Raw genomic sequence first — 27,772 nt, 5'->3', positions numbered from 1 at the left:
TTGTTCTCCTCTCATTGTTCTCCTTTATGTTCATTGTTCTCCTCTCATTGTTCTCCTTTATGTTCATTGTTCTCCTGTCATTGTTATCCTTTATGTTCATTGTTCTCCTCTCATTGTTATCCTTTATGTTCATTGTTATCCTCTCATTGTTATCCTTTATGTTCATTGTTCTCCTTTATGTTCATTGTTATCCTCTCATTGTTATCCTTTATGTTCATTGTTCTCCTCTCATTGTTATCCTTTATGTTCATTGTTATCCTCTCATTGTTATCCTTTATGTTCATTGTTATCCTCTCATTGTTATCCTTTATGTTCATTGTTCTCCTCTCATTGTTATCCTTTATGTTCATTGTTCTCCTCCTCTCCAGATCTCTCTCGATGACGTCGTCGATGACTCCCCCGACGAGGTCCGGCTGAGTTCTTCTCAGCTCCGACGTTTCGCCGCAGAGGCTCAGCTCACCGGGGACCACGAGCAGGCGGCTCGGCTCCACCGAGAGGTCCGAGAGCGGCGCACACGCCTCCCCGAGGACCTCTGCCCCGCCTCGCTCACGAGGAAAACATTCCCGGACGTCTATTCGGGCCTCTGATTGGAGGAGCTGGAGGCTTCTGTTGGTCTCATCATAATCATAATAATCTACATGGACTGCAGATCAGGGTTCATATGCTCATGGAACACCTGGAAAAGTTATGGGGTTTTAAAATGGTTACTTGTTCCAACCCTGGAAAAGTCCTTTTTAACTTCCTACAACTTTTTTTTAAAATCATGAGTACAATCCTTTATTTTCAAATCTAACTGTGTTTTTATGCAAATAACCACAATAGATGACTCGACTGAAGTAATGCGATAACATTTAAAATACACCTAAATTATCAATAGTTATCGGAAGGAAAACAACTTGTATGTATTTTGTGCCGATAGAATAGAATAAATCTTTGATCGGGACTTGTCCTTTAACTCCCACGTAAAGCAAATCTCAAGGACTGCATTCTTTCATCTACGTAATATTTCAAAAATCAGGCACATCTTGTCTCAAAAAGATGCAGAAAAATTGGTTCACGCGTTCGTTACTTCGAGACTGGATTACTGCAACTCCTTATTAGCAGGCTGCTCTAATAAATCTCTTAGGTCCCTCCAGTTGATCCAGAATGCTGCAGCTCGTGTTCTCACTAAAACTAAGAAAAGAGATCACATCACTCCTGCACTAGCTGCTCTGCACTGGCTCCCAGTAAAATCAAGAATCACTTTTAAAATTCTTCTCTTAACCTACAAAGCCTTGATTGGTGATGCTCCATCATATCTTAAGGAGCTTGTCGTACCATATTGCCCCACTAGAGAGCTACGCTCACTAAATGCGGACTACTTGTAGTTCCTAGAGTCTTAAAAAGTAGAATGGGAGCCAGAGCCTTTAGTTATCAAGCTCCTCTTTATGGAACCAGCTTCCAATTTCAGTCCGGGAGGCAGACACAGTCACCTCGTTTAAGAGTAGACTTAAGACCTTCCTCTTTGACAGAGCTTATAGTTAGGGCTGAATCAGGTTTGCCCTGGTCCAGCCCCTTGATATGCTGCTATAGGCTTATAGCTGCCGGGGGACGTTTTAGGACGCACTGAGTACCTATCTCCTCTTTTTTCTCTCCTTAAGGATGAATTTTCATCTCTCAATCACACGTTACTAACTCTGCTTTCTCCCCGGAAGTCCTTTTGACTTTACGTCTCATGGGGTCATCGGACCCTATGAGACGGCATAGATCCTATCTGCCTGATGGATCGTCTGGGTCGTGGAATTCCTGCTCATGACTACGCCACTGTCCTGTTGAGACTCCGCCCTCCTCCTCCCCACCGCCATCTGCCTGATGGATCGTGGAGGTCTCCATCGTGGAATATGCCTACTATGAACTATTCATACACTCTGTCATATTCATTGAATGTATTTTAACTCTAAATCTGTCCTTCTGTACACATTACATCTATTGCATCTGTCCATCCTAGGAGAGGGATCCTCCTCTGTTGCTCTCCTCCAGGTTTCTTCCCTTTTTTTCCCCCTGAAGGGTTATTTGGGAGTTTTTCCTGGTCCGATGTGAGGTTTTGGGGCAGGGATGTCTATGTGTACAGATTGTAAAGCACTCCGAGACAAATTTGTAATTTGTGAAATTGGGCTATACAAATAAACTGAATTGAATTGAATTGAATTAAACATTTATATATAAATGTATTCTCTTTAATCAAACTATTGTCTCTCATGCCTTTCTGTCATTTAAGGTTCACACGAAGATATTTCACACAAGTGTTTTGAAAATGTGGTCAACGTGTGTATCGATGACATCATCACTGTCGTTTATTTGTTTGTTTACCAGTTGGTGGTGAGGCACCCGACTGACCCCGCCCCCAAGTTGGAGTGGGGGAGCCTCTACATGCAGACCGGAGACTACATGAAGGCCAGAGAGTGTTTCCATGACGCTGTGTCCGTGCAGCAGGCGCACCAGCCCAGGTTAGAGATGCACACACACACACACACACACACACACACAGCATCCGAGTGAACTGGGGAGTCGTAGACGTGTGTGTGTGTGTGTGTTCCTCCAGCCTGATGATGTGCGGGGTCTTGGCGGCGCTGTTGGAGCGCCACGAGGAAGCCCGGACCTTCCTGGAGCGAGCCGCCAGCGTGAAGCCGCCCAGCGTGGCGGCCTGGACGCTGCTGGGTGAGGAGGCGGGGTCAAAGGAAGAACAATAACTTGTTTGGTTTTTAACCACGTTCCAGACGACTCGTGTCTTCATGCACCGTGTCGCTCTCACTGGGTTTTCATGAGACGATGTTCAGGTCTTCAGGAGTTCACTAATTCCTAATTGGCCCCTTCCCGATTGGGAATCCGTTGCAATCTCTGGACGCCGGCGGTGAACACAGATGCATGCTGGGAAATTGCGTCGTCTCATGTTACGGTTTCTGGCTCCAGGTTTGCACCACGAGATCCAGAGCGAGTCCTTCATGGCCGAGAGGGCTTTCCTGGAGGCCCGAGGGCAGCTGAGGGCCGAGGAGGAAGCAGAGAGGCGGACGCAGAGGGGGGAGGAGACGACGGAGGAGGAGGAGGAGAAGAAGAAAGACCAGCAAGAGGAGGAGACAGACACGGCGGCATGTCGGTCTCCCACCGGTAAGAAAGGTGCAGTGGGAGGAGTGGGAGGAGTGGGACATTCACAGCCTCTCAACTCAAACTGGATCACAGTTTTTGTTTTTTATCTCCACCAATGAAACTTGATGGAATCCGTCCGGACAGAAAAAACTCAAATGTCACGAGGAGCCGAAGCTGCTGAAACACAGTTTAGATGTAGGAACCGGCAACACATGGTCATCAGCGCTCGCATGTTCTCTCAGACCAGGACCAGGACCAGGACCAGGACCAGAACCAGGACCAGAACCAGGACCAGGACCAGAACCAGGACTCAGAGGTGCAACGTGAGCCTCCAGTGGTGCGGCGGGTCAGCTCCACGCCGGCTCCGGCTAAACGCTCCATCTACACCGAGACGGCTCGGTTCCTGCTGCAGAACTTTGCTCTGCAGGTAGAACACACACACACACTCACACACACACACACACACACTCACACTCACACTCACACACACAGACACACACAGACAGACACACACACAGACACACACAGACAGACACACACACAGACACACACACTCACACACACACACACAGACACACATACACACACACACACACAGACACACACACAGACACACACACACACAGACACACACACTGGACCTCAGTAGTACTGATGTTGCTGTTGTTGTTTTGTGTGACTCAGTTTAGTGATTTATGAGCACTACTGATGCTGCCACATCCTGTAAACTAGTTCGCCGTTGAGTCATTTTTGTGGTTTGTTTCGTTTGAGCCATTTGTATGAAATGTATTGTAACGTAAGGAGAAGTTGGGGTCTCTCGGTTGTCATGCCAACGTCTCCCTCAGATGGCAGAGCGAGCTCTGTCCCTGGAGCTGCTGGCCGACGGCGGCCGCAGCGTCTCCTACCTCCTCCTCACGGCCCGGCTGCAGCTGCTGCGAGCGGACCACGGCGCCGCCGCCGCCGGCCTGGAGGAGGCGCTGTTTCACAGCGACCAGGTACCGGCGCCCCGAGGGCCGAGCGCGGCGCCGGCCGACTCCTCTCACCTCCCGTCGTCCCCGTAGGAGCAGGAGGCGGACGCGTGGGCGCTGAGCGGCCACTGCCACTTCCTGCGGGCGGCGTTCACCGACGCCCGGGAGAGCTACGAGTGGAGCCTGAACTTACCGCGGCCGCCGTCCGACTCTCACCTCGTGCACCTGCGCCTGGGGGCCATCTGCCTGCAGCAGGAGAAGGTCAGGAGGTCAGGAGGTCAGGAGGTCAGGAGGGAGGTTTCCTAGAGGAGCACAAACCTGGCCCGAAAGCTCAGGAACAATGGCTTTGAATATGTGTGTGTCTGTGTGTGTGTCTGTGTGTGTGTGTGTGTGTCTGTGTGTGTGTCTGTGTGTGTGTGTGTGTGTCTGTGTGTGTGTCTGTGTGTGTGTGTCTGTGTGTGTGTGTGTGTGTGTGTGTGTGTGTGTGTGTGTGTGTGTGTGTGTGTGTGTGTCTGTGTGTGTGTGTGTGTATGTGTGTGTGTGTCGTGTGTGTGTGTGTGTGTGTGTGTGTGTGTGTGTGTGTGTGTGTGTGTGTGTCTGTGTGTGTCTGTGTGTGTGTGTGTGTGTGTGTGTGTGTGTCTGTGTGTGTGTGTGTGTGTGTGTGTGTGTGTGTGTGTGTGTGTGTGTGTGTGTGTGTGTGTGTGTGTGTGTGTGTGTGTGTGTCTGTGTGTGTGTGTGTGTGTCTGTGTGTGTGTGTGTGTGTGTGTGTCTGTGTGTGTGTGTCTGTGTGTGTGTGTGTGTGTGTGTGTCTGTGTGTGTGTCTGTGTGTGTCTGTGTGTGTGTGTGTGTCTGTGTGTGTGTGTCTGTGTGTGTGTGTGTGTGTGTGTGTGTCTGTGTGTGTGTGTGTGTGTGTGTGTGCGTGTGTCTGTGTGTGTGTGTGTGTGTGTGTCTGTGTGTGTGTTTGTGTGTGTGTGTCTGTGTGTGTCTGTGTGTGTCTGTGTGTGTGTGTGTGTGTTTCAGTTCGATCGAGCCAAAATGGTCTACCAGCAGGCGTGTGAGGAGTCTCCCTCCTGCCTGACCTGGCTGGGCCTCGGCACCGCCTACTACCGAGTACGATGACATCACCACATATTCACATCCGTCTTATTTCATGCGTAGTTTATGATATGATATGATATTCCTTTATTCGTCCCACAGTGGGGACATTTCAAAATTCAGAGCATCAATGAAAATAAATATAAAACACAAAAACACAATACTGAAAAACTAAATACTAATACTAAATACAAAATATACAGGGGGGAAATAAAGTAAAGTGCTGAGTAAAGTGTATCTTGTGGCGTCGCCCATGTCTACGGCACGTTCGGGTGTAATGGGAATAAGCGCTGTCCACACAGTGGAGGCGGTGCGAGGTTCAAGTACCGTCCTCATTCTGCACTGCGAGGTCCGCCTCCAGCTGTGGAGCGGGTTTCTCTTACTGTGTGTGTGTGTGTGTGTGTGTGTGTGTAGCTGGAGGAGCTGGGTGTCGCTGAGGAGGCTCTGACAGAAGCCAACCATCTGAACACCCAGAATGCCGAGGTGTGGGCGTACCTGTCTCTGATCTGCCTCAGGGTGAGTGATGAGGCGACGTGTCCCACGTTAGGCTCCGCCTCCCCTTGAAGTCGGCATGTCCAAGAATGCCCCCAAAAGAAATGTCGTGTTTCTTTAACCCAACTCCGTATCCCAGCATCCTTTGCACACGGCTCACTGCGGGCTCTTCGGTGTGTTGTGGATTAATCTCGGAGGTCCGTGACATGAAGAGGAATGCTGGATTATTCTTCATGTCAATAGTTAGAATTTTATGTTTATTACTTGTGACGTCGTTATTACACATATGAGAAGAGAGGGGATTTCATTTTGCTTTTGGGAGGCGTAAGTAAACCTGTGACCTCCGTCACCTTCAGGTGTAAATTCTCTGTCTGTAAAACAGGATTTTCCCGGGCAGGTCACGGGAACCTGAACTCACCACACATTGATCCTTTTGTTTTCAGTCGGGCAGACAAGAGGAAGCAGAGCAGTTCCACAGATACGCGTCGAGGGTGAGTTAACACGCTGCTGTTTTTAAATGTATTGCTAACGATCGATAACGCCGATGAAGAGCGATGAACCTCTTCTTCTTCTTCTCTCGTCCAGTTCCACCCGCAGAAGGAGGCGCTCCTCGCAGAGTACGACGAGCTGAAGCGCCGGCGCCGCTTCGCTCCGCTGGCGTCCTGCTTCGGAGCGAGCGCATGAGTCTCTGCATACACAACGCACACGTTTCAAAAGACTTTCATTGTTATTGTAATTTAAAGCGTTCAACACTTCCTGTGACGATGTAATTGTCAAAAGCCGTCAAAGCCGCGATGAACTCAGGAGATCTTCAGTGCACACGAACTCAAAGCAACACAAATGTATATAAAACAACGGACATGTAGTCTTTAAAAAAGAAAAGAAAATGTATACAGCAAATAGCTAAAGGAAAAGACAAAAGCGCGTGTGAGGGCGACGGGTCTCGCCTCTCATGTGATGAGACGTCGTTCGGCAGATTTCTTTTGGCACAAGCCGTCCTGCGCTGGGAAGGAAATGTTCTGTGGAATAAGTTTCTGTCAGATCCATTAATTCAATGCGTATTTAACAGGAAATGCATGTCAGGCCTGATTGTATATCAAAAACGTGTCTTCCCCAAATTAAATGCGTCTCAATCACATTTAAATGTGTCGACTCTTTCCTCCCGTTCGCGCGCTTTTATTGTGAAAGTCTCTCGCTCTCCATCCGGGACCTTGTGTTTTCGTGCAGGTCACTGTCTGACCCGGGCGAACAGTTCCCGCAGCCACGGCGAGTCCTCGTAGAGCCGGGGGTCGCCCAGGTACTCCGACGTCCTCTTGTACAAGTAGTAGTACAGCACGGAGGCTGAGGAGGAGGAGGAGGAGGAGGAGGAGGAGGAGGAGGAGGAGAGGGTTATAATCACAGCGCAACAACAACTCAGGACGGTGCTTTCAATAAAGTCCGTCGTTTGGGTTTCACACCAAGATGCAGTCTGAAATCAGTCTGACAGAACAATGAAAACACAACTCAAAAGAAAGCTGCTGCGTGTGTGTGTGTGTGTGTGTGTGTGTGTGTGTCGTCAGCCTCTCCCAGGAGGGTGGAGCTCTAACAAAGATGGAGGTTCCTTGAGGGACATTAGAGCTCCGTTATTTAACGTGGATCTGAGTCCGTCTGGGTGGGTCTTAAGACGTAATAAAACACGCCCTCAGAACCTCGTGAGGGATCCGAGCAGAACAACAGCCAGACCATAAATCCGGTGATCCACTTATGAGCTTATGCGTGGGGGGGGGGGGGGACTGACTGAGCTATCCAAGATGGCTGCCGGTGACCTCCTCCAGCGGTTCAGAGGCCTGAAAGCAGCGGAACATGAACTCGGCTCCATGCACAAAGCCTGGGATTCATGAGAAACAAAGCTCCTTCAAAATAAAACGATATTTTATTTCGGCGTTAAAAATGAACGTTTCATCTCACCGACTCTCTGGAACACAAACAGCACCTGGAGGCCGTCGGTCCAGATGAATCTGTTGGTCTTCAGCCAACGTAGATTCTGGAAAAGATCAAACAGAAAGACGTTGGCGTTGCGTCTGAACGGAAACATTTAAACCACCACACGTCCCAACGTGATCAATAATATCACATTCCAATCAAACTACACCCGGCATGCCAACCGGTCCCAGTCTCATCTCAATGGTCCACACTCGACTCTTTAATGCGACCATAAACACATTCCTCCAAATCCTTCACAATAAAAGCCCCCCCCCCCCCCCCCCCGTTATTGTCGCTGCCGACTTTTCCTACCTGCACTATTAGTAGACTTGATTTATTGAAAAATAGCCGCCAATAAAGCTCCACTAACTTGATGATGAAAACAGATTTAATTGTTATTTAAAATTGTTTCATTCTTTTATTTTGAAGCAGCAAAATCTGAATCATCACAATAATGAAACACTATTGCTCTTTACTTCATCCTGCACCCTTTCAAAGTAAGAACTGAGACGCACTACTTTGTCATAACATCGCACCCGGAGCTTTCACACTCGTACGTATGTAAATATAATACCGTAGGACATCCTGGTATCGTTTGTATTAATAACAATCATAATAATTGTTCTGTGTGGAGGACGGAGGATGAGAGACCCACGTTTGGAGGAGGGCCGACGCCGTCGTTTGAAAACTGTCCCTGAGCTGGACAAACACCAAAGCAGAGTTGTTCTTTCTTTCCATAATCAATATTAAGATGGTGTTAGAAAAATGTAGATTAAAATCTGTCTTTAAAAAATATATATAATTCCACTTTTCATTATTAACGAGAAAAATACTTGTTTCCTCGTGTTGGACAAACCCTTTGATGCAGTAAATAGATTAAGTAAGTAGATTGTTACACACACACACACTCAAACACACACACACACACCGTTGCCTACTTTACCAAATTACCGACTTTCCTGCACTTTCAATGAGGGGCATTTGTGCCTATTTATTCACGAAGCTATTTTACGAAAAGCTCCGCCTCCTCCTCTCAGCTCTGCATTCTCCAAATGCAGACACGCCCCCCCTCCCCTCTGCTTTTAAGTTGACCTCTGACCTCTGACACAACGCCACGGTGTAACTGCCACGGTTAAAGCCGTGCGCTCACATTTCATTGCTATAACATTTTAGCCGAGGATTCTCGAAGATAAAAGTCGCGTCGGAAAAAAAGTCCGAGTGTGTGACCGCGAGGCGCGGGCCTGGACCGTACCATGAGCCAGGAGTGCAGAATGATGCTGAAGGTCAAGTAGAGGGCGGAGAGCAGTAGCGCAGCTCTAAAGCGCTCCAGCAGCACGGCCACCAGGCCGATCTGGAACACGTAGGTGTTGAACAGCATCAACAGAATGATGATCAGGTTGAACAGGATGCCGATGTCCTGGATTCTGTTGAGGAAGACCACGATCAAATAGAGGAAGGACACGCTGAGAGGAAGGATGTCTTTCAGATCGTTCCGGCGATCCAAAAAGACTCAACTGAACTATTCTTAGCCGGAGAGATGATGAAACGAGTGAGGAACTTACATGAAGAGGACCAGCTGGGCGGCCTGTTCGTCCCTCAGCAGCTCGCTGAAGGAGTTGACGAAGAGGTCGAAGGCCAGCAGGCCGATCTGGATCAGGAGCACCAGAGAGTAGTTGCTCGTCTGCAGCGTCTCCGGCCCGAAGGCCGGGCGCCCGGGCGGGCCGTCGCGGTTCCACGCCGGATCCAAGGCTGCAGTGCACTCGCGCTACAGAGAAACATCAAATCCACTCGAGACACAGTCCTGGCGGGTTTCGGGGGGGGGGGGGGGGTCTCGGCGAAGGCCTTCAGGTGGGCGGGGCCTTCGGGTCCATCGTAGAACTTAGTCCTGTTCACTCTGAAGTCTTTTCAGCGTGGGAGACGGTGCGAGCCGCGTGGAACACGTCGACGCGTCGGTGTTTAGCGCTCCAGCGGGAACAGATTCACGCCGTCCGGTCGATGGCGTTCAGCCTTCATATTTAAAAACTGGCGGAGCATCAGCACCCGAGTAAATCCAGCGGAGGCTCTGTGGAGAGAGGCGGGACGGACGCGTTAGCATTCGGCAAAAAAAAAAAAACACAGCGCAACTCATTCTGTTGATTTACGTTCACTTAGAGCAGAAACTTAGAGCAGAAACTTAGAGCAGAAACTTAGAGCGGAAACTTAGAGCGGAAACTTAGAGCGGAAACTTAGAGCAGATACTTAGAGCAGAAACTTAGAGCAGAAACTTAGAGCGGAAACTTAGAGCAGAAACTTAGAGCAGAAACTTAGAGCAGAAACTTAGAGCGGAAACTTAGAGCAGATACTTAGAGCAGAAACTTAGAGCAGAAACTTAGAGCAGAAACTTAGAGCAGAAACTTAGAGCGGAAACTTAGAGCAGAAACTTAGAGCAGAAACTTAGAGCAGAAACTTAGAGCAGAAACTTAGAGCAGATACTTAGAGCAGAAACTTAGAGCGGAAACTTAGAGCGGAAACTTAGAGCGGAAACTTAGAGCGGAAACTTAGAGCAGAAACTTAGAGCAGAAACTTGAGATACTTCTCACCTGAGGATTTCCACTCCCCCAACAAAAGAATACAGAAAGGAACAAACCCCGAGGCCCTCCTTCTACTTTGAAGAAGAAGTACAGACGCAGGTCCTCGTTTCCCTGCTCTAGTCGTCCAGTTCAGCAGCTCCTGTAAATCTTTCCTTCTCCAACATGGCCGCCTCACTGTCACCAGGCGGATCCTCTTATGACGCCAGTATTTATAGCTCGGCGCGGCAGGTGTGAGGAAGATTAGGACTCCTGAACAGAGGCCCGTCGGCCGGAGGACGACTTACTTATAACAAGCTGAGATCGTTTGTTCGCGTGAACACAGAGAGAATACTGCGGCTGCCGCCTCACACCACCACCCCAACGATGGAGGGACGTGCGCCTTCAAGGGGAAACCTCTCATCCATCTCTGCCCCCTGTTTGACGGATGAGAGTTTCATATAAAAGGCTTCCGTCTAATCTACCTAGACAAACTCCACGACAGCTTATTGCTCCACACAGACGTGACCCGTACCTGTCTTTAGAGAATCTACCGCTGTCCATCAAACTGCTGCTATACAACCGAAGTGTGCGTACCTGGGAGGTGGACGGTGTCTTCGAGGCTGGAGGAGCATCGGCCTGAAAGCTGCCTCCAACGACTCGAGTGTGCAGGACAGACTGACGGCTTGTGTCCTTCATCGTGACAGGGTTTATCCCCTCCCCCCCACACACACACACACACTCCTTTAATAGGCGGGCTCAAGAGTGTGGTCCAGACATAGTGGTCAGTTTGTTTACGTTCACCTTGACGGGATATTAAACGATTATTTTCCGTGTAAACTGATTTCCTTTGATGCACATGTAACAGTTATAATTATATCCGTCTTGTATTTGTGAATAAACTTTGAAAGGTGCAATATATGTAAATTATTAGTTAAATTGCTTTTCTGCTCTAAAAAGATAAATGAGATAAATAAGGTTGTGAAATCTATTTTGAGGTACTTTGTTTTATGTTTTATTATTATTATTATTATTATCAATAATAATTTTGTTCTATTCTGCATGGACAGGCATTTATTACAAAGGTCAGGGCTGTTTACGTATGAGCAAATGATAACGTGTTATTTATTAATGGATGCTGTCTGCCTCACATTTCCATTCTAGATTATTGTTATGCTTCTGGGAGTCGAGTCAGAGAACACTGCCATCTAGTGGTTAATATGTATTACTGCATACACAAAGGAAAAGAGAAGTTTCACATTATTCTCCACTGCACCTAAATATATTGTTAAAACGAATTATTTTCGAGAAAAAAAACTTCTTTACTTCAAATACACAAATACTGTGAATATTATGGTAATTTGTATTCATAGTTGACTCATCAAAACCAATGTTATAAATTGCTTTACGCACAAAAACATGATAAATTAGTCGAGTAGTGATGTGCAGGGAGGGTAAGAATAATGAATAGAGGTGTAAAGTCACTCTGAAATATACAGTACTTGAACATTTTAAAATGTTAGTTTAACGAAATAAACAAAAGAAAATGCAAACTGAGAATAGATCATTTAAATAATTATATAAATAATGTATAGCATTCTTTATACAACATTTTATATTCATTAAACATTGCATATGATGTATTTACTTTTCTAAAATTAGCACATTTAATAAGATTTGTTTATTTCAGCATAGCATTTCGTGTTAATCAACTGGGTATGTTGGGGGTATCTATGTATATCTATAATAAATCTATTAATATATATGTATTATAAAATGTATATATACAGGACTGTCTCAGAAAATTAGAATATTGTGATGAAGTTCTTTATTTTCTGTAATGCAATTAAAAAAACAAAAATGTCATGCATTCTGGATTCATTACAAATCAACTGAAATATTGCAAGCCTTTTATTCTGATTTATTGCTGATTATGGCTTACAGCTTAAGAAAACTCAAATATCCTATCTCTAAATATTAGAATATCATGAAAAAGTATACTAGTAGGGTATTAAACAAATCACTTGAATTGTCTAATTAACTCGAAACACCTGCAAGGGTTTCCTGAGCCTTGACAAACACTCAGCTGTTATAAATCTTTTTTTTTACTTGGTCTGAGGAAATATTAAAATTTTATGAGATAGGATTTTAGAGTTTTCTTAAGCTGTAAGCCATAATCAGCAATATTAAAAGAATAAAAGGCTTGCAATATTTCAGTTGATTTGTAATGAATCCAGAATGCATGACATTTTTGTTTTTTTAATTGCATTACAGAAAATAAAGAACTTTATCACAATATTCTAATTTTCTGAGACAGTCCTGTATATGTAATACATATTTGTATTGATCTGTATTTCTCTCTCTATATATACTTTATATATTATACATATTTTTAAATATATATACATGTATATATGTATATACATATATAGATAAATATAAATATCTGTTGTTATTTTTAATCTAATATATATATATATATTTGTGTAAATAAATCTCTATATTTTTTGTTAAAATATATATTTAAATATTATTTTATAAGAATTATATATATATATATATTTAAATTAATAAAACATATATATATATATTAAATATCTAATATATTATTATATAATATATTATAATTATTTCTTAAAAGATACATATATTATTTTATTTATATATTTATATTTTAACCCTATTCCTCTCCCTTACGTTTCTCTTCCCACAGAGGCGTTGGCCTGGGATAGTAAACCACCGCCCACCCGGGGAGGGCGGAGTCAGCAGCGGCTCCTCCAGCCTCTCAAGCGACGTGAGCGCTTCCATATCTCCCCCTCTGGTCTCTGGATCCACCTCTTCAACCGAAGAAAGTGAAACGAAAACGGGCGTTTTTTCAGCGAATCTCCCGTCCCAAAACATCGCTTCTGTTTCTGATATAAATACCGCAGTTACAACAGGAGGAGACCAAACCGCCGCGCAGGTGAGCTCGCGCACCGGGGTTGTTAGCTGTATTGTCGAGCAGACGGAAGTCCTTTTTTATTTATTTTTTATTTTTACGACACATACAGACGAAACATTTGGTCGCTTCTCGAAACATCGTCGTAAAAACGGTTGTTTTCTGCCCGTTGACGTCGTTTAAAAGCTCGCTGTCCGTATAAAACACCTCCCCCCCTACGGACGGTTAACTTTACGTTAGCTCACAACGGTGATGGTGACGTCACTCTGAGGGGCGAACCCACGATGGAGGTTATTAAAACAAGGTTTATAGACTAAACACACTTTGTGTTTCAACAAATATCATATATTTGTATTATTATTTATTAGTCATATTTAAAGTTGTACAAAACACACTTAGTGTTTTTTAAAATACATTTTATTTATTTATTATTAATATTTTAAGTGTTACACTCGGTGTTTACAAATATATATAACTTTATTATTAATATTTTAAGTTTTACTAAACAATAGTATTTTCACCAATATATATATAATATATATATTGGTGAAAATACTATTGTCACAAATCAATGCTGATTATTTATATATATATATATACATAGTATCTATTTATTATTATTTTTTGTTTGGTTGTTTGAATCTAGAGTTGTTGTACACCACATATTAGATAAATTAGATTCGATAGAAATGTGGTTTCTAAAAGGGATAGTGGCCCCCCAAATAAATATAAATACATGCTTTTTCGTTTACCCGTGGTGCTAATTATAAATCTATATTGAAATACAATTTTTAAATGCAAGGATAATAAAGCATACTACAACTTTGTGCTCAAAACGTCGTGTTTTCTCCCCCCGACATGCCTGAAGTACCCATCAACCCTCACTAAACCTGCAATGGCGGCAACACGTAAATACATCGGTTTGTTTTTACAGGTAAAAAAAGAGAAGCTTTTCTGGACCTGTTCCAAGTAGTTCACCCTTTGAGGAGCCGAGACAGACATTATCTCAGGGAATCTAAATCACGCCGAGTGTGTCCTACGTGTCTCAGAGCCGCCGTCTTGTTCAATGTGCCCTTGAGCGAAGACGTCACGTCCTGGCGGAGAGAAAGATCAGAAGATAAAAACAGACGTGAAACGAAGTTCAATTAAGTTTATTTTGTATCGTCCAAGTTGTTCTCCAACCAGGCTCTGAAAAGGAAAGTCTATACTTCATGTCTTGAACCTGCGTCCCCTCTAATGTCCAACAGGGGGCGACTCCTCTGGTTGTATAGAAGTCTATGCGTCACGTGTTAAAGCGGCATTCTCTCTCCTGACCACCAGGGAGCGTCTCCCCTGGTTGTATAGAAGTATATGCTTCATGTGTTAAAGCTGCATTCTCTCTACTGACCACCAGGGGGCGACTCCCCTGGTTGTATAGAAGTCTATGCTTCACGTGTAACAGCTGCATTCTCTCTACTGACCACCAAGGGGCGACTCCTCTGGTTGTATAGAAGTCTATGCATCACATGTTAAAGCTGCATTCTCTCTACTGACCACCAGGGGGCGACTCCCCTGGTTGTATATAAGTCTATGCGTCACATGTTAAAGCTGCATTCTCTCTACTGACCACCAGGGGGCGACTCCCCTGGTTGTATAGAAGTCTATGCTTCACGTGTAAACGCTGCATTCTCTCTACTGACCACCAAGGGGCGACTCCTCTGGTTGTATAGAAGTCTATGCGTCACGTGTTAAAGCTGCATTCTCTCTACTGACCACCAGGGGGCTCCTCTGGTTGTATAGAAGTCTATATAATGACTCTACTTCTGTCAGTAAACATTGTAAACATGAGTTTACGTCTGTCTCTAGTTTCAAGTCTTCTTCTATACAGCATGATGTCATCATTTAGGACATTATGGTTCAAACGGAGTCGCCTGTGCTTGAGGGCGGGGCTACAAGTTATCGACAGGTCGCTGCCACGGCGTCGTCTCTGTTTATTCTTCCTCTCTCGACTTGGCTGTCGTCTCATCGAGCTCCAAACCTTGAAATGGGGAGTTGTGTCTGTGGGGTGTTGTTTGAGTTTAATTAACAAGGTCACGCTAAGTGGTCCCGCCGGGACAGACGGTCAACAGACGGAGCCCAGACGTGCTCTCTCTCTCTCTCTCTCTCTCTCTCTCTCTCTCTCTCATTCGAGGGCGCTCATCTGAGGCGTGGGGGGTGCGGGCGGGGAGAGTCGGGAGGGGAGTTGGAGAAGCAGCCGGCGGAGGGCGAGTCTGGGCTCGAGAGCCGAGAACATGGCGCGGTTTGAAAAGAGCAAAGATCTCCACACGAAGACAGGAAGTAGAATGTTCACCTGTTCACCCCACAGCGTGTCGCGCTGAACACACGTTTTCACACGGGGGAATAATTCAATTCAATTCAATTCAGTTTATTTGTATAGCCCAATTTCACAAATTACAAATTTGTCTCGGAGTGCTTTACAATCTGTACACATAGACATCCCTGCCCCAAAACCTCACATCGGACCAGGAAAAACTCCCAAATAACCCTTCAGGGGAAAAAAAGGGAAGAAACCTTCAGGAGAGAACAGAGGAGGATCCCTCTCCAGGATGGACAGATGCAATAGATGTAATGTGACCAGAAGGACAGATTTAGAGTTCAAATACATTCAATGAATGTGACAGAGTGTATGAATAGTTCATAGTAGGCATATTCCACGATGGAGACCTCCACGATCCATCAGGCAGATGGCGGTGGGGAGGAGGAGTGGGCGGAGTCTCAACAGTGGGCGGAGTCTCAACAGGACAGTGGCGCAGTCAGGAGCAGGAATTCCACGACCCAGACCTCGATGATCCATCAGGCAGATAGGATCTATGCCGTCTCATAGGGTCCGATGACCCCATGAGACGTGAAGTCAAAAGGACTCGGGAGAAAGCAGAGTTAGTAACGTGTGATTGAGAGATGAAAATTCATCCTTAAGGAGAGAAAAAGAGGAGATAGGTACTCAGTGCATCCTAAAACGTCCCCCGGCAGCTAAAAGCCTATAGCAGCATATCAAGGGCTGGACCAGGTGAACCTGATTCAGCCCTAACTATAAGCTCTGTCAAAGAGGAAGGTCTTAAGTCTACTCTTAAACGAGGTGACTGTGTCTGCCTCCCGGACTGAAATTGGAAGCTGGTTCCATAAAAGAGGAGCTTGATAACTAAAGGCTCTGGCTCCCATTCTACTTTTTAAGACTCTAGGAACTACAAGTAGTCCCGCATTTAGTGAGCGTAGCTCTCTAGTGGGGCAATATGGTACTACAAGCTCCTTAAGATATGATGGAGCATCACCAATCAAGGCTTTGTAGGTTAAGAGAAGAATTTTAAAAGTGATTCTTGATTTTACTGGGAGCCAGTGCAGAGCAGCTAGTGCAGGAGTGATGTGATCTCTTTTCTTAGTTTTAGTGAGAACACGAGCTGCAGCATTCTGGATCAACTGGAGGGACCTAAGAGATTTATTAGAGCAGCCTGATAATAAGGAGTTGCAGTAATCTAGTCTCGAAGTAACGAATAATAAATACTGAGATAGTCGGAGCGAACACTTTAAAAACAACGAAGATGTCAACGTTGACGTTCTGAGAATACTTTTTCTTTTCTAGAAGCTTCGGGACAGGAAGTGAGACGGCGGGTCCTCCGCGCCCATTCTTTGCTGAGTCATGGTTCACAGGCATGTCGTGACGCAGCTCGGGGGGCTCGGCCTCCCCCGCCGAGCTCTGCCCACTTACCCCAGAGGAATGTTGTCTCTAGGCAACAGCAGTGTCCCACCTTGATCTTTATCTTAAAGGTACAGTGTGTCGCATCGGTCAAACAAATATAACAGGAAATAGTTCTTTCACAGTTTTTCTTCGTCTTTTACATTTTCTTGACTTATTAGGAAGAAAATTATAATAGTAAGTTTCAACCCTAATTAAATTTTATTTATGACTTAATGATCTGCAGAATCAAACCATCAATACTTTTGTTGTTGTTCTATTTGTTGTTGATCCAAAAACTGACTAATGGGGAACGCGGGCATCGAACCCCCGCTCCCAGTGGCACCGTTTGACCTCCCTTACCCTTTTATGTGTATGAATATATATATATATATATATATATATATGTGTATATGTATGTATATATGTATTGCTTCTGGTCCCAGCTGACCTGGGATCTGCGTCTCTTGGCAGCATGGGGGGCTACGAGGAGAAGAAGGAGCCGTGTGGCACCGTGTGCCTGAAGTACCTGCTGTTCGCCTTCAACTTCTTCTTCTGGGTGAGTTTGTCCTCACACTTTTCATTTGTTGATTTTGTTGCCGTTATTGTTTTGCCATGTTTGTATACGTGTCACATTAATTCTGAATCCCCCCCCTCTCACAAAGCCACGCTTCATTCAGCCTGCCGCTGTTCCAGCTCACTTATACAGAGGACACAGGAGATGCATTCAAAGCCTGGTTTCCCTGCTCCGAAAAAAGAAATAGAAAGGGTCCAGTGTGGTCGCTGCACACAGAACCACTGGTTTCATCCTCTGGGTGACGGCTCTGGTTCTGAACCCTCCGCCGGGTATCTAATCCCCTCGGCTAATTTGTTACAATCTAAGATGCATAATAATAATAATAATAATATTTAGAAGGCCTACAAAGCAGGTGGTCCCAGTCTCTCTCCTCCAATCACGTTCCCTGATGGGTTATTTGCAATGTTTTCTATTGAAATGTGATTTTTTTTTTACAGCTTCTATTCTTTTGAGGCTTTAAGTTAAAATAGTTTTCAATGTGTTGTTTGTCTTGTTTGTGAGCATAAACAAGGAGATCAAACAATCACATTCAAACAAAGCAGCTTTGTTTGATAGAGACATAAATGATAACTTGGACTGGCATCGATTGAAATGAAGTATAAACTACATAAAAGTGTGTGTGTGTGGGGGGGGGGGGGGGAGAAGACGCGAATAGATGACTTGTTTTAGCGTTTGGAGGTTATTTTGGACCCAATTCTAACATGTTAGATTGAAGAAGTAAAGTTTGAGGAACTGCAAATCATATTTTTACTTAGTTTTAGTGACTTCCCCTCAGGGTCGTCAGACCGTCTGATGATCCGGCCTGTACCTCCTGCTGCCACCAGAGGGCGCCACCGCTCGCCTTTTCCCTTTTTTAGTTTAAAGACTCTACTTCCTGTGCTTCATTTGGTTTTAACTAAACATGTTGATAATGATAATAATACATCTAAGAACGTACACGGTAAATGCATTAGTCTTATTAGGCGTTGATTAAATCGAATGAAATTATCTCTTAGCACAGAAATCCCCCTTTCTGTTCTCTTTGTGACATTTTATAATATTTGACTTAATCTTTTAAGACGGGCCTTCAACAGAAACCTAATATCCTTCTACTTAACTTGCATCCAGATTTAGAACGCATTAATATTTTTAAATTGGCTCTTAGGCCACGCGTCGTCTGAGAGTCACAATCCATTCATCTTCATTTAATTTAAGAGCAGCTCGAAGCAGAACATGTTTAGCATTTGTAGTGTTCATAATCGTTTGATTGGCTTTACGGACTAATGTCAAACCCACAGCACTTTTTGAAAATAATAAATATATATTCTATATATATTTATTTTGGCTAACAGTATATGAGCAATTGTTATAAAAATAGCAATAATAACACTATTATGCAGTAGTCTACAGATTCAAAGTGTTTTTTTGTTTTGTTTTTAACAAACAGAACATAAATCAGACAATCATATTCAATGTTATTCTTATTTCTTAGTGGTTATTTATTCTTACATTTTTTAAACAACTATTAACAATTATAACTTATTTCTTCCTTTTTTTTATTTTTTTAAATTATATTTATAGATTTTTGTGTGTGTACAGTCCAGGCAAAACAGATAGGACACACAACAAAGAACAAAAACAAAAGGCTATTAAATTATCATAATTATTAGAGGAAATTATGGGGGCATTTTTGCCTCTTCTAGTCGTATCGGGGGCAAAATTTGTCTCGTGGATTTAATCTTCCTCATATTCTCTCAAACTGGTGAAGTTCTGACGTTATGAATATGAAGGAACGTTTATGCTGGATTGAAGATTTTTAATGTTCATAAACAAATCCAAATGGTAAAATCTCAGTATTATTTCATTTATTGATTAATCTGCCAGTCATTTCCTCAACTACTGGATTTGGTCATGTGACTCTGGCCACGCCCCCTCTGTCCGTCTCCCAGCTGGCGGGCGGCGCCGTGATGGCGGTGGGCATCTGGACCTTGGTGGAGAAGAGCGACTACATCAGCCTGCTCTCCTCCAAGACCTACGCCGCCTCCGCCTACATCCTGGTCCTGGCCGGCATCATCGTCATGGTGACGGGTGTGCTGGGCTGCTGCGCCACCTTCAGGGAGCAGAGGAAACTGCTGCTCGTGGTAAGAGGCGGAAAACCAGGCAAACCCATTCGGGGGTAAACATCGGGCTTTTTTTTCTGATGTCGAGAACTAACCGGATACTCGAAGCTTCTAGAGTACGAAAATCATCGTTCATAACCCCAAAACATATTTTTATTTAAATACAAGCGTACAAAGGTAAATTGGAATTGCTGTTTTATTCTCGAATTCTTCTTCTTTTTTATCCAACATTATAAAATTCCAGAGTAAATATATATATATAACGTACCGAGGGTAAGAGCGGATATCCTCAAAGACGGTAATACGATTAATAATAATAATAATAATTAATTTGGTTTTATGAATATGCTTCAAATACAAAGTAAAAACAATTATAGCACGATGTTAAAAGTAAAAAATATACAGAAAAGAACCATATTTATGCTGAGCTCTATTAAAAAGAAGAAACATTATAAATTGTTTAGCGCACATGAACCTGCTGAGAGTTGTTTCTCCAGTAATTACTCTGAGCCTCTCGGTCGCCCCGGGAGGAGAACGGGAGCTCAGACGTAAAATATATATATATATATATATATATATATATATATAGAGAGAGAGAGAGAGAGGTCGCTGCACTCAGTAATTCAGCCTCCTCGGGTCTGTCTGGGATCTGCACCAGGAAACTGGTTAGATCCTCCATCAGCCCGGTAGTCCTCCTTTAGTCCGGTAGTCCTCCATCAGCCCGGTAGTCCTCCATCAGCCCGGTAGTCCTCCATCAGCCCGGTTGTCCTCCATCAGCCCGGTAGTCCTCCTTTAGTCCGGTAGTCCTCCATCAGTCCGGTAGTCCTCCTTCAGCCCGGTAGTCCTCCATCAGCCCGGTTGTCCTCCATCAGCCCGGTAGTCCTCCTTTAGTCCGGTAGTCCTCCATCAGCCCGGTAGTCCTCCTTTAGTCCGGTAGTCCTCCATCAGCCCGGTAGTCCTCCATCAGCCCGGTAGTCCTCCTTTAGTCCGGTAGTCCTCCATCAGTCCGGTAGTCCTCCATCAGCCCGGTAGTCCTCCATCAGCCCGGTAGTCCTCCTTCAGTCCGGTAGTCCTCCATCAGCCCGGTAGTCCTCCATCAGCCCGGTACTCCTCCATCAGCCCGGGACTCCTCCTTTAGCCCGTTAAACTGATGCCGCGCAAAACTTCTTTTTTTTTTAAATAGATTTTTTTTAAACGAAACAAAAACATGTTGTTTTTTAACGAAAAAAATCGATGGAATACTTCCTTTGTCCACCGGAGGGCGCCACAACCAACACGCAGTTTTCAGTTCCTGTGGCAGCTTAACTGGCCTGATTCTCTCTCTCTCTCTCTCTCTCTCTCTCTCTCTGTCTCTCTCTCTGATTGCAGTGGGCCAGAAACATTTGGGTCACGTTTTTTTTTTTGGGTGGTTGGGGGGGTCTGATATCTGTTTTTGTGCTCAACTCTGCAGACAGACCTCTGTCTTCCCTCTCACTCCCGCGAATAGAAATAACAATATTAGAGAAATGTTCTTATGTACAATATTTCTACACTCAAATAAACAATAATTACATGCAAAAGAGAGTTAATTAACAATACGTTTGGGAGTAGTTTAGACGGAGTTTCAGGTGCAACCGGCCCTTTAAGAGATGAACGCCCCTGTTTTAGACACTTTAATCCAGGCTATAAAGTTCTGGAGAAACCGGGTCGGGAGGATTTCTGGGGTTTCAAGTGCACTATATTAGTCCGTTGTATCCTGGAGTCGTCGGTTGGCCACGCCTCCAAACGAGGGAACTCCAGAGGAACGGTCGGCGCTCCTGTTATTCCATGTTTCACTTCTTCTGGTCCTCAGTACTTCATCCTGCTGCTGTGTATCTTCCTGTTGGAGATCCTGGCTGGCGTCCTGGCTTATGTCTACAATCAGCAGGTAACCCCCCCCCCCCACACACACACACACACTAATATAAATGATGTATTTTACAATGCACCCTGTGGGGAGTGAGGCTGAGCGGGTTTCAGTCATAAAGCTTGAGTCGTGTTGGCAGACACAGGAACCTCGTGAGACGCGTGTGTGTGTGTGTGTGTGTGTGTGTGTGTATATTATTATAGATTATGAAGTAATAAAAATAATCCATCCGGGAAAACGCCGAGACAACGTTTTTTTTCCCGACATCCCTGCCGCAGCCCCCCCCCCCCCCCTCTGTCGGCAGGTAAACCTGAAGGCTCTCCATCTCTACGTCTCCCCCCCCCCTCCTGCCCCCCCTCTCCTCTCTTCATCAGTCACCGCCTTGATTTCTCCTTCATGCTTTGATTTACAGTGGTTTCCCAGCTGGCTTGTTGCCATAGGAACAGAGGCCCCCCCCCCCCCCCAGACCTCACGCTCCTCCAGTAAATGCTTTTTTCTGCCTCTGGTCTCGAGAAAAAACAAAACATAGTTCCTCTCACTTTGCCCTCGTCTTCACGCCTTGTCTTCGTCTTCCCCTTCGTCTTCACACTCATGTTCGTCTTCGCTATCATATTCACCTTCGTCTTCACCATCATATTTGTCTTCTTCACTCTCGTATTCTCCTTCGTCTTCGGCCTCACCTTCGCCTTCGTCTTCCACCTCATGTTCGCCTTTGCTCTCGTGTTCTTCGTCGCCCTCATGTTCGCGTTCGCCTTCACTCTCGTGTTCTTCGTCGCCCTCGTGTTCTTCGTCACCCTCGTGTTCGTCCTCGCCCTGCCCTTTCCGCCTGCAGTGACACGTGTCGCCAGCAGGTTTATACTCTTCATCAGTAGCTGAGTCGACATGCGATCTGATTGGTTCCCTGTGTCATCGTCTGCGTCTGTGTTGCGAGGTGGTGGCGGGTTGCCAGTGAATTTATACATATATATATTTACATGCATATATATTTACATGCAGTACATGTGTGTGTGAACAGTTGAATGTGGAGCTGAAGCAGAACCTGAGAGAGACCATGACCCAGAAGTATAAACAGAGCTCCCAAGAGCACGTCACCAGGGCCGTGGACGATCTGCAGCAGGAGGTAAAGGGGGGGGGGGCAACACGTCAACTGCAATCCAAACGCATAAATGATAAATGATTCAAGTTGTTCATTTATTTCTTCACTGGATCCCCCATTGGCTGAGGCCGAGCACCATCTGATTCTGGTGTCTCTATCTTGGGCTCAGTGGGCTGGAATCGCCTACACCCTCAAGAAACTCGTCTGCCCCTTAAGAGACTCGTCTACACCCTCAAGAGACTCGTCTACACCCTTAGGAGACTTGTCTATACCCTCAGGAGACTCGCCTACACCCTCAAGAGACTCGTCTGCCCCTTAAGAGACTTGTCTACACCCTCAAGAGACTCGTCTATACCCTCAAGAGACTCGTCTATACCCTCAAGAGACTCGTCTACACCCTTAGGAGACTCGCCTACACCCTCAAGAGACTCGTCTGCCCCTTAAGAGACTTGTCTACACCCTCAAGAGACTCGTCTACACCCTCAAGAGACTCGTCTATACCCTCAAGAGACTCGTCTACACCCTCAAGAGACTTGTCTATACCCTCAGGAGACTCGTCTACACCCTTAAGAGACTCGTCTACACCCTCAAGAGACTCGTCTACACCCTTAGGAGACTTGTCTATACCCTCACGAGACTCGCCTACACCCTCAAGAGACTTGTCTACACCCTCAAGAGACTCGTCTACACCCTCAAGAGACTCGTCTACACCCTCAAGAGACTCGTCTATACCCTCAAGAGACTCGTCTATACCCTCAAGAGACTCGTCTATACCCTCAAGAGACTCGTCTATACCCTCAAGAGACTCGTCTACACCCTTAGGAGACTTGCCTACACCCTCAAGAGACTCGTCTGCCCCTTAAGAGACTTGTCTACACCCTCAAGAGACTCGTCTACACCCTCAAGAGACTCGTCTATACCCTCAAGAGACTTGTCTATACGCTCAGGAGACTCGTCTACACCCTCAAGAGACTCGTCTACACCCTCAAGAGACTCGTCTACACACTTAGGAGACTCGCCTACACCCTTAGGAGACTCGTCTGCCCCTCAAGAGACTCGCCTACACCCTCAAGAGACTCGTCTGCCCCTCAAGATACTTGTCTACACCCTTAGGAGACTCGTCTGCGCCCTCAAGAGACTCGTCTACACCCTCAAGAGACTCGCCTACACCCTCAAGAGACTCGTCTGCCCCTCAAGATACTTGTCTACACCCTTAGGAGACTCGTCTACACCCTCAGGAGACTCGTCTACACCCTCAAGAGACTCGTCTACACCCTCAGGAGACTCGTCTACACCCTCAAGAGACTCGTCTATACCCTTAGGAGACTTGTCTATACCCTCAAGAGACTCGTCTGCCACTGGAGAGAAGGAAGTTCCTGCCCCGAGAAAATAGTCTCCTACTTATTAACAGACGGAGCCAGGCTAGCTGTTTCCCTTTGTTTACAGTGTTTATGCTAAGCTAACCAGCCGGTCGCTGTCGCCTCTTCATTTCCAAAGCCAAAGAGATGTGTTTGTCTGTCATGAAACTGCCAACGTTTTCCAAGCGAGACGTGACCCGTATCTCCGTCCCCCGCCAGTTCAAGTGCTGCGGCAGCAACGGCTCGTCGGACTGGGCCGAGAGCGCCTGGATCCGCTCCAGGGACGCCAACGGCCGCATGGTGCCCGACAGCTGCTGCAAGACCATCGGTGAGCTGTGCGGCCGCAGGGACCACCCGTCCAACATCTACAAGGTAGAGGTGAGAGAGGGGGAGGGGGGGGGGGCGAGTCTATTTCTTCATGTTGGCTTGAGATTCAAAAGCTTTTTTTTTTGCTTTCTAATTTTACATACAGTGCATCCGGAAAGTATTCACAGCGCTTCATTTTTTCCACATTTTGTTATGTTACAGCCTTATTCCAAAATGGATTAAATTCATTATTTTCCTCAACATTCTACACACAAAAACCCATAATGACAAAGTGAAAACTGTTTTTTGCACATTTTTGCACATTTATTAAAAATAAAGAACGAAAACATAACATGTACATAAGTATTCACAGCCTTTGCTCGATACTTTGTTGAAGCACCTTTGGCAGCAATTACAGCCTCAAGTCTTCTTGGGTCTGATTCCACAAGCGTGGCACACCTATTTCTGGGCAGTTTCTCCCATTCTTCTTTGCAGAACCTCTCAAGTTCCATCAGGTTGGATGGGGAGCGTCGGTGCACAGCCATTTTCAGATCTCTCCAGAGATGTTCAATCGGGTTCAAGTCAGGGCTCTGGCTGGGCCACTCCAGGACCTTCACAGAGTCGTCCCGAAGCCACTCCTTTGTTATCTGGGCTGTGTGCTTCGGGTTGTTGTCCTGTTGGAAGATGAGCCGTCGCCCCAGTCTGAGGTCCAGGGCGCTTTGGAGCATGTTTTCATCGAGGATGTCTCTGTACATTGCTGCATTCATCTTTCCCTCAATCCTGACTCGTCTCCCAGTTCCTCCCGCTGAAACACATCCCCACAGCATGATGCTGCCACCACCATGCTTCACTGTAGGGATGGGATTGGCCAGGTGATGAGCAGTGCCTGGTTTCCTTCAGACATGACGCTTGGCATTCAGGCCAAAGAGTTCAATCTTTGTTTCATCAGACCAGAGAATTTTGTTTCTCATGGTCTGAGAGTCCTTCAGGTGCTTTTTTGCAAACTCTAGGCGGGCTGTCATGTGCTTTTTACTGAGGAGTGGCTTCCGTCTGGCCACTCGACCAAACAGGCCTGATTTGTGGGGTGCTGCAGAGATGGTTGTCCTTCTGGAAGGTTCTCCTCTCTTCATAGAACAACGCTGGAGCTCTGTCAGAGTGACCATCGGGTTCCTGGTCACCTCCCTGACTAAGGCCCTTCTCCCCCGATCGCTCAGTCTGGCTGGGCGGCCGACTCTAGGAAGAGTCCTGGTGGTTCCACACTTCTTCCATTTCCGGATGATGGAGGCCACTGTGCCCATTGGGACTTTACATGCTGCAGAAATCTTTCTGTACCCTTCGCCAGATCTGTGCCTCGATACAATTCTGTCTCGGAGGTCTATAGATAATTCCTTGAACTTCATGGCTTGGTTTATGCTCTGATATGCACTGTCAACTGTGATACCTTATATAGACAGGTGTGTGCCTTTCTCAATCATGTCCAATCAACTGAATTTAGCACAGGTGGACTCCAATCAAACATCTCAAGGATGATCAGTGGAAACAGGATGCACCTGAGCTAAATTTGGAGTGTCATGGCAAAGGCTGTGAATACTTATGTACATGTTATGTTTTCGTTCTTTATTTTTAACAGATTTGCAAAAATTTGCAAAAAACAGTTTTCACTTTGTCATTATGGGTTGTTGTGTGTAGAATGTTGAGGAAAATAATGAATTTAATCCATTTTGGAATAAGGCTGTAACAGAACAAAATGTGGAAAAAGTGAAGCGCTGTGAATACTTTCCGGATGCACTGTATATGGTCATTTATTTTTCTCGTGGGAAGAAAATGTCTGAAAAAAATACGTTGCGTGCATTGTTTGCGTTTGTTTTGACGTCGTCTGATCGTGGTCTCGTTGCTTTTAACTTTTTTTTTAGGGAGGCTGCATCACTAAGCTGGAGGAATTCATCCTGGACCACCTGAAGATCATCGGAGGGGTGGGCGTCGGGATCGCTTGTGTGCAGGTGAGCGGAGAAGTCCACAGTTAGCTTGTACATATATATATACAAACATATATACATACATATATAATTGTAAATATATACAGTATATTTATAAATATATTTTGTAATATATTTATATATATATATAAATACAGTATATTTATAAATATATAATTGTAAATATATACAGTATATTTATAAATATATATTTTAATATATTTATATACATGTATATATTTATATATATATATACTCATAAATATATATATTATTTCATATATTTGTATATATTTCTAAATATATTTGTATATATCTATAAATATTTGAAATATATTTATAAATAATTATCAATACGTGTTTATATATATATTTGTATATATATCAAGGTGTTAAGGTCAGATGTTCTTCTTCTTCCCTTCTCCAGGTCATAGGGATGGTGTTCACCTGCTACCTGTATCAAAGTCTCAAGGCAGAGCCGTACTAAGAGGAGCAGAAGAAGAGTGTGTGTGTGTGTGTGTGTGTGAATGAGTTAACTCCATCTCACACACACTCCAATATCTTGAATAACGTTGTCTTTGCTTTGCACGGGGACGGGAACACTTGGCGAGGGATCAGATGGCACGTCTGAGATCTCATTTACAGGGAGGGCAAGGAAACACGACAAGTAATTAAGAATGTTCCCAGAGAGAGAGAAAGAGAGAGAGAGAGTAATTTAGCGTAGCACAGCCTCGTCTGGACTAAAACACTGTTGTTTAATTCTGCTCCTGATCGTCTCTTAGAGGAAACATTACCCCCCCCCCCCCCTCCACCTCCACCTCCAATTCCGTTGTGGCCTTACTTTAAGAAACTAAACCGTTTCTCTTATCTTTTGTAAACGCTCGCTTTGAACACTCATCCCTGAAGGCGTCTCCATAGCGACACTCAGAGGATCGTCTGCTCGGCCTCGGCGGAGTGACGGTAAACCCCTCTTCTCAGCGGCGTGATCCAGATATGACTCGTGTTTTTGTTTTATGTATAAATAATATAAATAAGGATTTATCCACTGATGCCAAAGTTCTCTGTGTGAGGACCTCCTGTGTCTCCTCGCGCCTGATTGGTCGACTGGCGTCTGGCTCTTTTGCCCCCCAGATTGTTGTCATAGATGAAGATTTTTTGTTTTTGTTTATATTTCTAACGCCCGTCACTGTTATTGTATTTAAGGGGCACGTGGGCGGGGCCTGAACCCCCCCCCCCCCCCCCGCGTGCCTCCAGGCCGACACTGAATTAACCTGCTGTACTTCTTTCTGTGTGATGTTCCAGGAGGAGTTTTTAAGTTTGAATAAAATGTTGATCAACAACAACAACATGCTGCTGTGTGTTCTGAAGGCGCTTCAGATAAACTGAGAAAGAAAAGCTCGTCGCGGCGTGAAGGACGCGCCCCGGAGCCAGAGGCCCCGACACAACATGCGCCGGCTTACAGGTGCATTAGTGCATTAAGTCAGTTCACTGATGACACACACACACACACACACACACACACCTCCGCGTCGCTGTTGCGTGACCGTGTCGTTACCGTGTGCAGACACAGGGGGGCAGCACGCACCACGGCTCCCACCACCACACTGATGAAAACAGCTGGTGAGGGTGTGTGTGCAAAAAC

At 45.3% G+C, this 27,772-nt stretch overlaps 3 protein-coding genes and 1 long non-coding RNA gene across 6 annotated transcripts in view; 2 read left to right on the top strand and 2 right to left on the bottom strand.

The window, feature by feature from the left end:
* Positions 1–6,816, top strand: part of cfap70 (cilia and flagella associated protein 70) — a 20,900-nt gene extending 14,084 nt beyond the window's left edge. The window contains exons 16-26 of one of the 2 annotated variants that reach the window (XM_056413431.1): positions 369–497; positions 2,353–2,486; positions 2,582–2,697; positions 2,950–3,167; positions 3,425–3,550; positions 3,969–4,118; positions 4,185–4,352; positions 5,112–5,201; positions 5,601–5,702; positions 6,122–6,169; positions 6,264–6,816. In XM_056413431.1, coding sequence (XP_056269406.1) covers positions 369–497; positions 2,353–2,486; positions 2,582–2,697; positions 2,950–3,167; positions 3,425–3,550; positions 3,969–4,118; positions 4,185–4,352; positions 5,112–5,201; positions 5,601–5,702; positions 6,122–6,169; positions 6,264–6,362 — 1,380 coding nt within the window. In that variant the 3' untranslated portion in view covers positions 6,363–6,816. Of the gene's footprint in view, positions 729–2,352; positions 2,487–2,581; positions 2,698–2,949; positions 3,168–3,424; positions 3,551–3,968; positions 4,119–4,184; positions 4,353–5,111; positions 5,202–5,600; positions 5,703–6,121; positions 6,170–6,263 lie in introns of those variants that run through there. The other variant, XM_056413430.1, reaches the window with a different exon arrangement.
* On the bottom strand, positions 833–2,350 carry LOC130193093 (uncharacterized). The gene is made up of 2 exons (XR_008831508.1): positions 2,194–2,350; positions 833–931 (listed from the first exon to the last, which is right to left on the bottom strand). It is a non-coding gene; the product is annotated as an uncharacterized LOC130193093 (long non-coding RNA).
* On the bottom strand, positions 6,522–10,885 carry LOC130193242 (transmembrane protein 138-like). The gene is made up of 5 exons (XM_056413691.1): positions 10,784–10,885; positions 9,203–9,405; positions 8,893–9,064; positions 7,626–7,701; positions 6,522–7,019 (listed from the first exon to the last, which is right to left on the bottom strand). The coding sequence occupies exons 1-5, from the start codon at positions 10,883–10,885 to the stop codon at positions 6,907–6,909; spliced, it is 666 nt and encodes a 221-aa protein (XP_056269666.1). The 3' UTR covers positions 6,522–6,906.
* A 2,079-nt stretch (positions 10,886–12,964) lies between these two features.
* LOC130193092 (CD151 antigen-like) lies at positions 12,965–27,476 on the top strand. Of its 2 annotated transcripts, none has more exons than XM_056413434.1 (8): positions 12,965–13,148; positions 17,308–17,392; positions 19,339–19,530; positions 21,341–21,415; positions 22,410–22,514; positions 24,068–24,220; positions 26,068–26,154; positions 26,558–27,476. In XM_056413434.1, exons 2-8 carry the CDS (start codon positions 17,309–17,311, stop codon positions 26,615–26,617), a joined length of 756 nt encoding a protein of 251 aa, XP_056269409.1. In that variant the 5' UTR covers positions 12,965–13,148; position 17,308; the 3' UTR covers positions 26,618–27,476. The 2 variants fall into 2 exon arrangements, with proteins under 2 accessions (XP_056269409.1, XP_056269408.1); XM_056413433.1 differs by having other exon boundaries at positions 12,966–13,148; positions 24,068–24,226.
* The last annotated feature ends 296 nt before the right edge of the window (positions 27,477–27,772 follow it).

Source organism: Pseudoliparis swirei, chromosome 4, assembly GCF_029220125.1.
Source record: "Pseudoliparis swirei isolate HS2019 ecotype Mariana Trench chromosome 4, NWPU_hadal_v1, whole genome shotgun sequence".
In the NCBI taxonomy this organism is placed as follows: Eukaryota; Metazoa; Chordata; class Actinopteri; order Perciformes; family Liparidae; genus Pseudoliparis; species Pseudoliparis swirei.
This window is presented reverse-complemented; position numbering and strand designations above follow the sequence as displayed.

Excerpts from the sequence above, each read along its gene's own strand:
- LOC130193242 (XM_056413691.1), bottom strand. The coding sequence starts at position 10,885 with ATGAAGGACACAAGCCGTCAGTCTGTCCTGCACACTCGAGTCGTTGGA. Across the intron at positions 7,702-8,892 it reads TTCTGCACTCCTGGCTCATG|AATCTACGTTGGCTGAAGAC; the intron begins GTACGGTCCAGG and ends GATCTTTTCCAG. Across the intron at positions 7,020-7,625 it reads GTTTGTGTTCCAGAGAGTCG|CCTCCGTGCTGTACTACTAC; the intron begins GTGAGATGAAAC and ends CCTCCTCCTCAG.
- LOC130193092 (XM_056413433.1), top strand. The coding sequence starts at position 17,309 with ATGGGGGGCTACGAGGAGAAGAAGGAGCCGTGTGGCACCGTGTGCCTG. Across the intron at positions 17,393-19,338 it reads CCTTCAACTTCTTCTTCTGG|CTGGCGGGCGGCGCCGTGAT; the intron begins GTGAGTTTGTCC and ends TCCGTCTCCCAG. Across the intron at positions 24,227-26,067 it reads CCAACATCTACAAGGTAGAG|GGAGGCTGCATCACTAAGCT; the intron begins GTGAGAGAGGGG and ends CTTTTTTTTTAG.